Source organism: Thamnophis elegans, chromosome Z (genome assembly GCF_009769535.1).
Source record: "Thamnophis elegans isolate rThaEle1 chromosome Z, rThaEle1.pri, whole genome shotgun sequence".
Lineage (NCBI taxonomy): Eukaryota > Metazoa > Chordata > Lepidosauria > Squamata > Colubridae > Thamnophis > Thamnophis elegans.
The window spans coordinates 130,507,332-130,520,310 of NC_045558.1; the positions used below are offsets into that span (position 1 = coordinate 130,507,332).

The window sequence follows — 12,979 nt, forward strand, 5'->3', positions numbered from 1 at the left end:
AGCCAAGACCACAAGGTTCCTAGAGAAGACAGGTTTATTTGGACGCGTCCAGAGTTCAGTGGATTGACACCAAGACTGAACTGCTGGGGCTATCCCCTGGCAGAGATTTTATACTTTTTAATTAAACATTACAAATCAGGAGGCGTTAGAATAAGCGGATACATTTTAGGGTCATAACTCTGCTGAGATCAGTAAAAAGACATTTTTGGGAAAATTACAAATACATGATTCTCATAAAATTCCAAGTTACAATAGGGAAGTGAATCTTGGTTACTCATGAAGCAAACAGGATATATTGCTAAAATATTGCTAAAATATCGCTGATTGAAAGTTAAAATATTGCTGACTTTAAGCTGACATTTAAAGCATGCAGGCTGTCATGATCATTTTTAGTTGGTTCCTTACACCCATGCTTTCCTGTTTCATTCTTGTGCAAAGCTTGCATTTATATTCCCTTAATTTTTGCAAGAGGAAAAAGAGAAAGTCCTAGGCCAGTAAGTCAAAAGTTAGCTTTGATTTTGATATTAAGCATTTTAAAGGTTATAATATTTAGCCTGTTAGAATCACCTAACCTGGTCAACTATTGGTGGGTTTACCTGTGCACCCCCTCCTGCATCACTTCCATTTCAAGCATTTCAGATCTTCCTGAAATGTTTGAAATGAAAAATCAGCTCTTGGTTAAAAAAAAAAATATTTGCAGTGAAATGTTGGACTTCAGTGAACAAGACATAGATAATAGAGCTTATAGCTGATGAAAAATAAGTGTTAATGACCAAGGCTCTAATTTGGGCATGAAACACAGATAGCATCTTTAAGTAGAAAGAAGCTCTGCAATCACTATAGGTTTTCAATTACAGGTAGTCTTCAGCTTACAACCAATCATTTAACCATTGTTTGAAGTTACAATGATCCGCACATTGCACAAACCAGAAGTAGGGCTGAGAAAATATGTGCAGACCTCTTACATCCTGAACATAAAATGTTTCAACTTCTCCCCCCCTGGATGCCGCTATAGGGCATTGCATGCCAAAACAATTAGACACAAAGGTTTTTGTCCGATGCCATCACTCTGCTAAATACCAAATTCCTGCAGCAGTGTCTTAGACCTAAATATATTTATCCATTTAGTAGGCTGTATTGATATTATCCTTCTCATCTTCTCATCTTTCCTACTACCTTCTCTTATTGGTATCTATGATTTATCACTTCTTCAGTAGTGGGTTGCAGGCGGTATACCCTGGTACAGGAGTACCGGTGCTTGCCAGGAGCACCGGGCACTGTTCTGGTACGATGCTTCAGAGGCCCACCACCCGCCCATCTTCCTTACCTGTATTTGAGCTCTTTGGCACTTGGTGCACGTGCACAGTGTGCAAGGCACCTGTGCAATGCTCCGTTGAGCAGCTGGAGCATCATGGAGGCTCGCAGACCCATCGAAGGAGATAAGGATGCATGTGTGCACTGCGTACGTTCATGTGGTGGACACTGGGCCCTGTTGCACCATACTGGTTGCATCGGGATCCGGAACCCACCACTGCACTTGTTGTATATTATAATTTATGATTGTAACTATGATCATATATGACCAGGAGTGGGTTGCTTCTGGCATTATTGTGCAAAAAATACTGAAAGCTTATGTACTTTACACTGAAACCTTATGTTTGTATGTACATTGTATGTTTACTGTATGTTTGTAGTTTGTACGTACACTGAGAGCTTATGCACCAGAGACAAATTCCAATCGCACATGGCCAATAAAAAAATATGTTCCATTCTGTTATGTCCTGTCCTGTCCTGTCCTGTCCTGTCCTGTCCTGCCCTGCCCTGAACTACCCTATCCTACTTTGCTCTGTTCTGTTCTTTATCAATTTTGTAATTACTCATGTGATGCCCTCTTATAGCTTTTTATAATATTTTTTTTACTTCTTGAATATTTTAAAAAGTTGTTTCTATGGCACCCACAGTCACATAATGTGGTATATATGTGTGATAAATCAAAATCAGACTTTATTAAATCATTATTGAACTCTCATGGGCTTATTTTATGATATTTACTAACAATCAATTAAGACTAAATCTTACAGAACTGATTTTTTCCACCAGATTCAAACTTTAATTAATGTAGAATAACACCCCCTGTAAATAATGGCATGTATTTATTATAATACTAACACCCAAGAAGCAAATTTAAGCAAGATAAATTACATTAAGAATTTCCATGAGGCACTTTGATAGATGAAGAAATCATTTGTTGTACCCTCAAAAGATATGAGCTAGCCAAATTCCAAAAATTTTTTGGTGGGGGAAAATTGTTGAGCACCTAATGGTAAAGGTTCCCTCGTTAGTCATTCCTGACTATAGGGGGCAGTGCTCATCTCCGTCTCAAAGCCTAAGAGCCAGCGCTGACCAAACATGTTTCTGTGGTCATGTGGCCGGCATGACTAAATGCTGAAGACACACGGAACACTATTACCTTCCCACCAGAGGTGGCTCCTAGTTTTCTACTTGCATTTTACATGCTTTTGAACTGCTAGGTTGGCAGAAGCTGGGACAAGTAATAGGAGCTCACTCCATTACATGGCACTATGGATTTGAACCGCTGAACTGCTGACCTTTCTGATCAAGCTCAGCATCTTCATTGATTATCTAGACCCTTTTCAATCAAGTAATAGCCCATATCATAGCCTGAGATCATTGGTTACTCTACTGAAGGAACTTTATCAAGTCCTGTATGGAATTAGTGCCCAAAGTCTTTCTTTAAAAAAAGAAAGAAAAAGAAAACCTCTCTTCTTTGACCACTGTTTAATGGTATTTTGCTCCTTCCTTAGTGAATGATTCTACTCTGTGGTAGTAGGAGATGAAAGGTCTCTTATAAGCTTGGCTTATTAGAATTGATCGTTTCCCCCTATTCCTTTTCAAATACATGAACTTTCCAGGAAATATCATTTGATATCTGAGTTGATGATACCCAATTTCATACCATCTCATAGGCTTTAAAGGAGAAGCTATCAGTGTTGTATCATGTAGAACACTGATGCCTGTAAGGGTCAAGACTAGAGAGAACAGAAGCTGAAGAAGATAGATTTGATATTTGTACATTGATATTCTCCAATAATGCCACTTGTGTCTCTGGAAAGGTAAGGGAAGAACAGATTTGTCATTTGGAGATTCATTCTGGACTCACAGTTGCTACTTGAAATGTGGATGGAAATCATGACTAAAGGACTTCATTTCTGGCTGGTGCACCAATTCTTTCTCTATCTGATGCAGGTGAAGCTTGCTACATATACAATTCTATGCCTTTGACAAGGGGCAGCATTTAAAGACTCCTCTAAAGTTACACCTAATCCAAACTTCTGCAGTCTCTGAGATAATGGACTTTTAATGTTATGATGATATAATGGATATTTGACAGCACCTATATTGATTGAGTTCAGCTAAAAGCAGATAGATAGATAGATAGATAGATAGATAGATAGATAGATAGATGGATGGATGGATGGATGGATGGATGGATGGATGGATGGATGGATGGATGGATGAATAGATTATAGAAAGATAGACATACATCTGACTGGTATAAAATGCCAATGAGGTATAAATATCCACTGAAGTTGTTGTTGAATTATAGGGTGTTTTTTTTTAAAAAAAGGATTGATGTACAGCATCATTTTTAAAATAATTATTTTACTATTATCTGGAATGTGGCTAATATTTTATTTTTTATTTTTCTTCTTATGTAGATTGTATATTATTTTATTTTAATTTAATTTAGTTAAACATATTGCATGTTTCCTTTTAATATTTTGTGTATTCTCAACACCTGTGAGACTATGGTAGAATATCAAACAAACAAATAATCTGTAAATTAATATAAGGCCATGTTGTTTTAAAAGAAGATTTTTTTTTCCTGTCTGCATATAAATGTGGAAAAATTCTTCATTTCTTTTAATTTTTCACTGCTGTCAATAATTACAGGCTGCTGTACACGTGTTTACACTGCCATAGTTTCCTAGGACTTGAATTCTGAATTGTTGTTCTTTCAATTGTCATTATCAATTCCCAGATTATTGCTTCAACTTCATCTCCTAGTGGGAAAGTGCAAGTAGAAATATTCTTAATGAGGTAGAGCTTGGGGAATCTTCAACTGGCTTAAGATCAGACACTTTTATATATTATGATGATATTTTCAGTCTTGGTCTTAGTGCTTTTGCCTGAAAGGATGTCCATGATTCCCAGTGCTAGATGTAGGACTAATAACCCTCTGCCTTTTCTTCACAAGCAATATCAGTCAGGAGATTTCATAATTGTGGGCATTTTCTCTCAGATCTACCTCTACTGTAGAATGATAGACTTCAGGAAACATCCATCTAAGAAGCTTTTTGGTACCACTGTGTAAGATGTTTTACAAAGAGACAGGAAAAGAGAAAGACGAAAAGGACATAGAGCAGAAAGAGGGAGGGAGGAAAGGAAGGACAGTCTTTGTATGTAGGATGGACAACAGATTATAAATAATTAGATGATGGATGGATAAATGGGTGGAAGGATGGATGGAACTGGTAGATAAGTTGTAGATTGATAGAGGGTGGATGGATGGATGGATGGATGGATGGACGGACGGACGGACGGACAGACAAACAAACAGACAGACAGACAGACAGACAGACAGACACCAGATATTATGAAAATTAAACTGAGTTGACCAATACCATACATGATATTTTGGGAAGTATGTATTTTGACAGAATATATAATGCTTATTTTAGAGTCATAACTCCAATGTATCAGCATATTCTCGCTTTAGAGTTTGCCATCATGAAAATCAATAGAGATCCCTCTATTTTACCAAATCATACCTTGGGCTTCCATATTTATAATAGCTATTTTGATCCAACTTGGACATACCGAGCCTCATTGGAGCTCTTCTTTACAAAGGGCCAATTCATACCTAACTACAACTGTGATGCTCAAAACAGACCAATGGCAGTCATTGGAGGCCCTTCATCTGACATCTATCTATACATGGCTAATATCCTTTCCCTGTAGAAGATGCCACAGGTATGCTGCTTCCTTGGAATTAAGGAGATAAAAATCCATATAATATTTTTTTTCTGTATAAATATTCACATACAGGTGAATTTTGGAGTGTTTTGGTTTTGCCACAGAACCTTAATTCTTTAGCTTTTTGATGTTTCAAGGTGCTGGGAAATTAATGGGGACATTATACATTGCCCAGAAGTAACATTTTATTGGTTATTTCAGGGAAACAGTTGTTAAACACAAGAAAGAGTGTGATCAGAATTTCAATCTGGGTCTGGTAACACTTGTGCCTTGAAGATTATGCTTTTCAAACTTTACTTAAGGCATGATTACAACTATAATAAAACTGTATTTTGCTGTGTTTTTCAGCAAAAACAATATTCTCCAGAGTATAAGGGTCACCCAACCTAGTATTCAGATTTTTTTTAAAGGACTTACTATTGATTTTGTTTCAGTTTCACTCTGGCCTACTAATGTTCTCCTTGGAAATAAAATGAACTTCTCTGGAAATATTGCATTAGTAATATTGAAAGAACTGGAGGATCATTTTTCCCAATTAAATAACATATTGTGAATTAATATTTATCTTGATGAAATTTAAGTTGGAGAGTAAGTTTTTCTATGGTGGCATAACATGATATGATTCATCTCTGAATTGTGAACTGGTGTTCTAATGCATCTCTGAACCAATGACCTACTTTGGTGATGCAGCTCAGCCTTAGAAGTAACAGCATGGCAATCTCCATGCAGAGATGGAGAGCTGCTGATTTAACTTATTTTCTTAAGTCATGACTAAAGCTGAACATTCCTGCTCCATTAATCTTCCAGTTTGAATATGAATGTGAAATTTACATGGAATTTGGCTTCAGCTTTTAATTTAGTGGACAAAATTGCACATCAACTTTTTACTTTATAGTGATTTTTCCCCTTTTATTGTTTATCTCTTTGTTTCTAGATATTGTAATATTTAATTTGAAGTGTACAAATTGAATTAAATATTTAAATGATATAGTTTGTGCTCTTCTGACTAAATCTTGTGTCTTGGAAATCCCAGACATGGAGTTTATTCTATAAATTTTTCTATGGTGACATAACATGATATGATTCATCTCTGAATTGTGAACTGGTGTTCTAATGCAACTGTCAACCACTGACCAATTTTGATGATGCAGCTCAGCCTTGGAAGTGATGGCATGACAATCTCCATGCACAGAGGGAGGTCTGCTGATTGAACTTATTTTCTTAAGTTATGACTAAAGCTGAACATTCCTGCTCCACTAGCTCAGCTTGAATATGATTGTGAAGCTTACATGGAATCTGGTTTCAGTTTCTAATTTAGTGGACAAAATAGGGAAAGAATATGATTGCAACTTTACAGTGATTTCACTTTAAAGTGATTTTTTACAGTGATTTTTTTTTCTTTTTATTGTTCTCTCTCTATTTCTAGATATTGTACGGTTCTGCTCCTGAAGTTAGCACAAAAGAACAAGCTGCATTTTACCAACAGATGTTGCCAAACATGGACATTCAGTACAAGGGAATTTCTCTGTTATTGCTATATTTCACGTGGACATGGGTTGGGATGTTGTTAGTAGACAACGAGAGTGGTGAAATGTTTCTGCACAGGGTGTTTCCCATGGCTACCCAGAGTGGCATCTGCTTTGACTTCATTGCAAGATTTCCCAAACCTGTTAATTCAGAAAATGAGAAAAAGATGGCCAAAATAGGACTTAACATGTACAGATTGGTTATGAAAAGTGATGTCACTGTGGTGGTAATTCACGGTGAAAGTGGTAACATGATGACTCTAAGATTTCTTTCCAGTAAGTTAAAAGATAATGATTTCCCACTATGAAAAAAAGGGAAAGTCTGGATTATGACAATACAGATGGATTTCACATCACATCCCTTTCAAAGAAATAAGGACATGGTTTTCCTTCATGGGGCTTTATCTTTTGCAGTTCATTCAGAGAAGGTACTGAGATTCAAGCAATTTGTTTAGATGAGAAACCCTATCTTGGAAAAGGAAGGCAGTTTTATCAAGACCTTCTGGGAAAATGCCTTTGGGTGTTCCTTCCGCACCTCTGTAATACAAAAGGCAAATGGGGCCACTTGTACTGGAAAGGAGAAACTGGAGGTCCTTCCTACATCTGTGTTTGATATGGAAATGAGTGGCCACAGCTACAGTGTCTACAATGCTATCAATGTGGTGGCACATGCTTTGCATGACTTCTATTCCTCTATAATGAAATACAGAGCATTTGGGAAAATCAAGGGGAAACTTTTGAATCAACATTTATGGAAGGTAAAATCCCCAAAAGACAAATTACAGATGTCTCAATCTTTCTTCCTACTATATTTCTTTAAAAAAATCATTCCTCCAAATATTCATTTGTACAATAGGCGAAATGATGCAGTTTTGATGAATATGAATTTAGCTGTTTATTTTTTTTACAATCTAAGAATAAGTAAAAAATGTAAAATACATTTTATAAATGTATCCATATGTAATATTATGTAAACATGAAAAAAAAGAAGAAACCATGTAAAGTTAAGAATTCATTAGAGTCACAAAATAGTTTCTATAAGTTAAAGTTAGATATAAAAATGTTGCTTCTGCTTTTCAACACCTGCATATTGATAATTTAGTAAGACTAAACATGATTTCTTTCTAGATGACATGCATATAATTTATTTCAGAACATTGTATTCCATATATTTATTTGGACATCCAAGATCAATATGTTATGTTGCTCTTTTGGTATTACTTTTTTTGTTAGATATTTTTTTCTTATATGTTTACTGAAACTTTTAATTCTGAGAACATTCTCAAATCCAAAAACATACTCAAAATTCAATTTCTTTTAAAAGAAATCCATGGACCACTTGTCATTTCTGTACTGGAAACTTTTAATAAATTTATGGAGGTCCTTATCATTACAATTTTAACATTTTTTAAGGTTCTGCAACATTTTTCTTCATTTTCTCTTTTATATTCTTCTCAATATAAACTGTTTCTCCATTATTAGAACTATTTTTTTTACAAATCTGCTAGAAATAATTAGTCTGCTTTTAATTGCGGTACAGTCAGAGCTTGTATTTAATTTTATTTCCTTTGTTTCATTGTGGTGCTATGAAGATTCTGTAATCATAATTACAAAATGTAATGTAGTTTATTATTGTGGTTATTATCTTTCATATTTTACAAACCTTGAAAGGATTTCTGGCCTCTATACTTGGGGAGAAAGAGTGCTGTTCAATAGCCTGATACATATCTCTACTTGGCTTATTTTCTGATTTAGCTTAACTACATTATCCGAAGGATTGCATTTAATAATAGTGCTGGGCAACAAATTGGGTTCAATGAAAATGGAGAATTAGAGACTGGATTTGATATTATCAATTGGATCACATTTTCATATTTGTCTTTTAAGAAAGTCCAAGTTGGAAGCATAGACCTCAAGGACTCCAATGAAAAAATGGTCACCATTTATGAAGATGATATTGTGTGGCCAAGCAGATTTAAGCAGGTATGGACCACTCACATTGAGCTCAGTCCAGATTTCACTACTTCTAAAGCTCACTTTAGAGCCACACTATTTCACCACAATTACCTTCAGAAATAGAATTATATTCTCTCTCTAAAGCCTCTCCAGACAGTTTTTTTGTTTATTCGCATGAGAATCATTACAGTGAAAATAAGGCAAAACATTAAAAAATATAAAATACAATGTTAAAATATGTACAAATTAAAAGGACCTTGTCCAGAAACAAGTACCACAACCACAAAGAGTAAAAGCAACAGGATATCCCCATTTGTTCAGAGTGTTTCTGGATCTTGTTGTTCCCATGTACAGTCTACTCAATGGTTTCCATACTTCTCAATTTTTGTCAGACATCAGCTCTTCCATTACTTCCACCCATTATTAGTTCTTCCTAGATTTCCATAAATCTGCTTTCAAATTCTTCAAAGTCATACATCGACGTAAAGAAGATTTTCCTGGATTTTAGTTTCTGCTGAGATGGTTAAAGGCTACAGAGAAGGTCTTGTCTAGATATTGATAATTTGAGTCACGCAAACCCAAAATCTGAGAGATAATTTTTTATAAAATATTTTATAGATGGTATTTAGATCCTTAAAAACTGGCTTGTATGTATACGAATTTACAACCTAAATGCTGGAGATGCTACATATTACCATATATGGTGGACTTGTAAAAAGGTTAAAGCATTCTGGATAAAAATATGGTGGATTATGCAAAATATTTTTTAAAAGAGGATAAAGTTTACCCCTCAGTTTTTCCTGTTAGGTATAACTACTGATTGTACTGTTATAGAGACTAACTTGATTTTGCACTTAATAACGGCAGCAAGACTGTTGGCGCAATACTAGAAGAAGGAAGATTTGCCTACTATTCAAGAATGGATATTAAAAGTAACAAACTTAGCAGAGTTGGCTAAAATATCAGCATATCTTAAGGATCACTTAGATGAGAAACATAAACTGGAGAAGATGGATTGACTATATTCAAAATAAATATGAGACTTAGAAATTCCAGATAGTTTATGACTGAAAAAGTGAGGAATGATATAATCTGTTTAGAGTTAGCCAAACAAAACAGGAGTTAAAGCACAAATGAAAGATGATACTAACTTTCTTTTAGTTTAGTTTAGAATATGCTTGTTAAAGATATATACCCTGTATTTCCTCTGGGATGTTGGGGGGGGAGGTTGGAGGGGGTTGGGTTCGGGTGGGGATGGTGGGGGAGGGGAGGTAAATATTTGTAAAAGCTTTTTTTAAATTTTCAATAATAAAAAAGATAATTTGAGTCTATTTCTCTGTATGCTGCTGTTAAGACGTTCGAGTGTCCCTTGGACCACAGCTGGCTAATCCTTTCAATCCAGAAGTATCCAAAACATGTTCATTTCCACCTGTGACACTATGTGTATATAGGCTAGCTGATAGACTTACGAAGTCATTCATTGGTGATCACTTGGATACCGTCTAAGGTAGATGAGTAAATGGAGAAAAAGGAGTAGGAAACAAAGAAAGTTCACACCTTGGATGTAACTTCCATGCAAAAATCTTCCCATTCACTAAAGGCCTTACAGATGTTCAAAAGCAAAGAAAGGCAAAGAACATTTATAAATCAAAGGCTCTGTAAAGTGATCTTTTTATTGGAGACAAATTAAGTATTGTGGTCTATATGTTTGCACTGAGGCAAAAAGCTGTTCAAATCATTTTAACCCAAAACCAGGCTTTGCTGTCTCACATTATTATATCAAAAGAAAAAAAAAGTATAGTTAAAGACTCTGAGATGCCATTTTTCCAAAGATGAAGCTTTCCAATTTTTTTATTTTTATAATTTATGGACAGACCCAGCCACTTTCTCTGTGTAATGGGAAGTGTGATTCAGGCTACAGTAAGATCAAAATCGAAGGGAAACTATTTTGCTGCTATGACTGTCTTCGATGTGCAGAAGGGAAGATTTCTAACAGGGAGGGTAAGAGATATTGTATATATCTACCTCACTGAATAAATTGGATGACAAATGTACTATGGAAAAATTTCTGTTTTCTGCCAGTGGTTTCACTTGGCACATTAGATTATAAAATAGGGATAAATAATTGAATTGTAAGCATGTTCATTATTGGTAAATGTACGGAGCTGTTTGGCATACTTTTGACAAACATGTATGCTTTTGACATACATTTTTCAGAAATTAATTGAACACTTGTACAGTTGGTTTTTATTCTTTCAATGCAACTTTAAAATAAATACTTTCTATCATCCATAGACATGGATGAATGTTTTCAATGCCCAGAGGATCACTATCCCAATGAGAAGAAGGTTTTGTGTCTCCCCAAAATTGCAACATTCTTGAACTACAAAGAAACCTTGGGAACAGTTATGGCCAGTTCTTCTCTTTTCTTCTCTTTAATCACAGTTGGAGTCCTTTGGGTCTTTATTAAGCATCAGGACACTCCCATTGTCAGAGCTAACAACCGAAACCTCACATATGCCCTCCTTATTGCTCTCCTGTTATCATTCCTTTGTACTTTGCTATTCATTGGGAAGCCTCAAAAGGTGACATGTCTCTTTCGTCAAACTGCCTTTGGCATCATCTTCTCAGTGGCCATTTCTTGTGTTTTGGCCAAAACCATCATTGTGGTTCTAGCTTTCATGGCTACCAAGCCAGGGTCCAAGATGACCAAGCGGGTGGGGACAAGACTTGGCATGTTTATAGTATCCTGCTGTTCCTTTATTCAAATTAAAATTTGTGTTATATGGCTGATCATCTCTCCCCCATTCCCAGATGCTGACATGAAGTCAATAGCAGAAGAAGTCATTCTCGAGTGCAACAAAGGATCTGCCTTCATGTTCTATGGTGTCTTGGGTTATATGGGCTTCCTTGCCGTTGTCAGTTTCACACTGGCCTTCCTAGCAAGGAAATTGCCTGATGCTTTCAATGAAGCCAAGTTTATCACCTTCAGCATGTTGGTCTTCTGCAGTGTTTGGTTGTCCTTTGTTCCAGCATATCTGAGTTCGAAAGGAAAATATATGGTTGCTGTGGAGATCTTCTCCATTATAGCTTCCAGTGCTGGATTACTGCTTTGTATCTTTTCTCCCAAGCTGTACATCATTGTGCTGAGGCCTGATCTAAAAAAAAAGAGCAGCTCAAAAGAGAAAAGGACAGAATAGCCTAAATTCTTATCGCTGCTGCCTATTTTGCATCAGATATAAGGAAGTGTGGGGCATGTGGTCTTGCAGTTAAGGCACTAAGTTAGAAACAAGTGAATGTGAGCTTTACTATCACCTCAGGAATGTAGCTGTTCTTGGGAAAATTTGAGGAACAAGTAATATTAGATGTTTGCTGCCTTGAATTATTATATAAAATAATAAATGGGCAGAGAAATTAAAACAAATAAATATTGATTAATTAATCTTCCTTCACAATTTATGTTGGGAGTATACTCTTAGTGTTTGGTAGGCAATATAGATTCGTATACAATAACAAATGGTTAATGTTGCTTTAAATGGGTGAATGTACTTATCAGCTGTAATTAACTTTGCAATAAGAGGGAGTCAGGAAAGCTCACTCTCTCTCTCTCTACTTGTCCTATGCTTGATGACTACTTGCTCGCTTGATTACTGGAACGTGAATTGTGATTGTAAGCAATTGTTTGTTCTTTGAATTGTGTTTGGACACACATCTACTATCACTGCTTGTGAAGCTATTGTTAGTAGTAAAGCTACTTGTTTTTACTAGCAGTGTCTGAGACTCTATTCGTGTGTTTCTTCTACTAGCAACGTTCCTTCTCTCTAGCTGTACATTCTACTGTGCTACTTCCTGTCTGCCAACGGAGATACCTCTAACAATTTATCTCACTTTTTCAGTTGAAATTGTACTTAAAAAAACCAATTGTTTATCATATGTATATAATATAGGTTCACTAAAAGTTTTAAAAAGTTATTTAAGTAGAATGGTAATGTATTTCAAATAACTGCATCTTAAAGAAATGTCTTAGATGCGTAGGCCTATTATCTGGCTTATTTAAAGAACAAAGTAAATATCTACAAATCTTCTCCTCTTGATTTCCATTGGGGGAAGGTGCACTTCCCTATTCTCTGTCCAAAGAGAGATTGGTACCTTTACTGATGAAACAATTTTCATGTTTGTCCTATGATGATGGAAAAGAGTAGAATAGAAGAAAGAAAAAAAGAGTGGGGAAACTTGTTGTTTTTGCATGCATTTTAATCAGTAGAAGCAATTATTATGACAACTGAAAGATCCCAATCAACCTTTCAAAAAGGGAATGCTACACACCAGATGGTAGTACAAACCAAGTAAAAGCAAACTCTGCACAATGTGCATCTGATAGAAAAACAAAGCTGAAATAAAATATATCTATATACAGTATTAAGGATCATATGGCTCAT

General features: G+C 35.6%; 1 protein-coding gene across 1 annotated transcript; it reads left to right on the forward strand.

Annotated features, from left to right (window-relative positions):
• Positions 1-7,039: 7,039 nt before the first annotated feature.
• On the forward strand, positions 7,040-11,740 carry LOC116521798 (vomeronasal type-2 receptor 26-like). The gene is made up of 4 exons (XM_032236450.1): positions 7,040-7,342; positions 8,340-8,567; positions 10,415-10,541; positions 10,836-11,740. Exons 1-4 carry the CDS (start codon positions 7,040-7,042, stop codon positions 11,738-11,740), a joined length of 1,563 nt encoding a protein of 520 aa, XP_032092341.1.
• The last annotated feature ends 1,239 nt before the right edge of the window (positions 11,741-12,979 follow it).

Excerpts from the sequence above, each read along its gene's own strand:
- LOC116521798 (XM_032236450.1), top strand. The coding sequence starts at position 7,040 with ATGAGAAACCCTATCTTGGAAAAGGAAGGCAGTTTTATCAAGACCTTC. Across the intron at positions 7,343-8,339 it reads TGAATCAACATTTATGGAAG|CTTAACTACATTATCCGAAG; the intron begins GTAAAATCCCCA and ends TTTCTGATTTAG. Across the intron at positions 8,568-10,414 it reads GGCCAAGCAGATTTAAGCAG|ACCCAGCCACTTTCTCTGTG; the intron begins GTATGGACCACT and ends ATTTATGGACAG.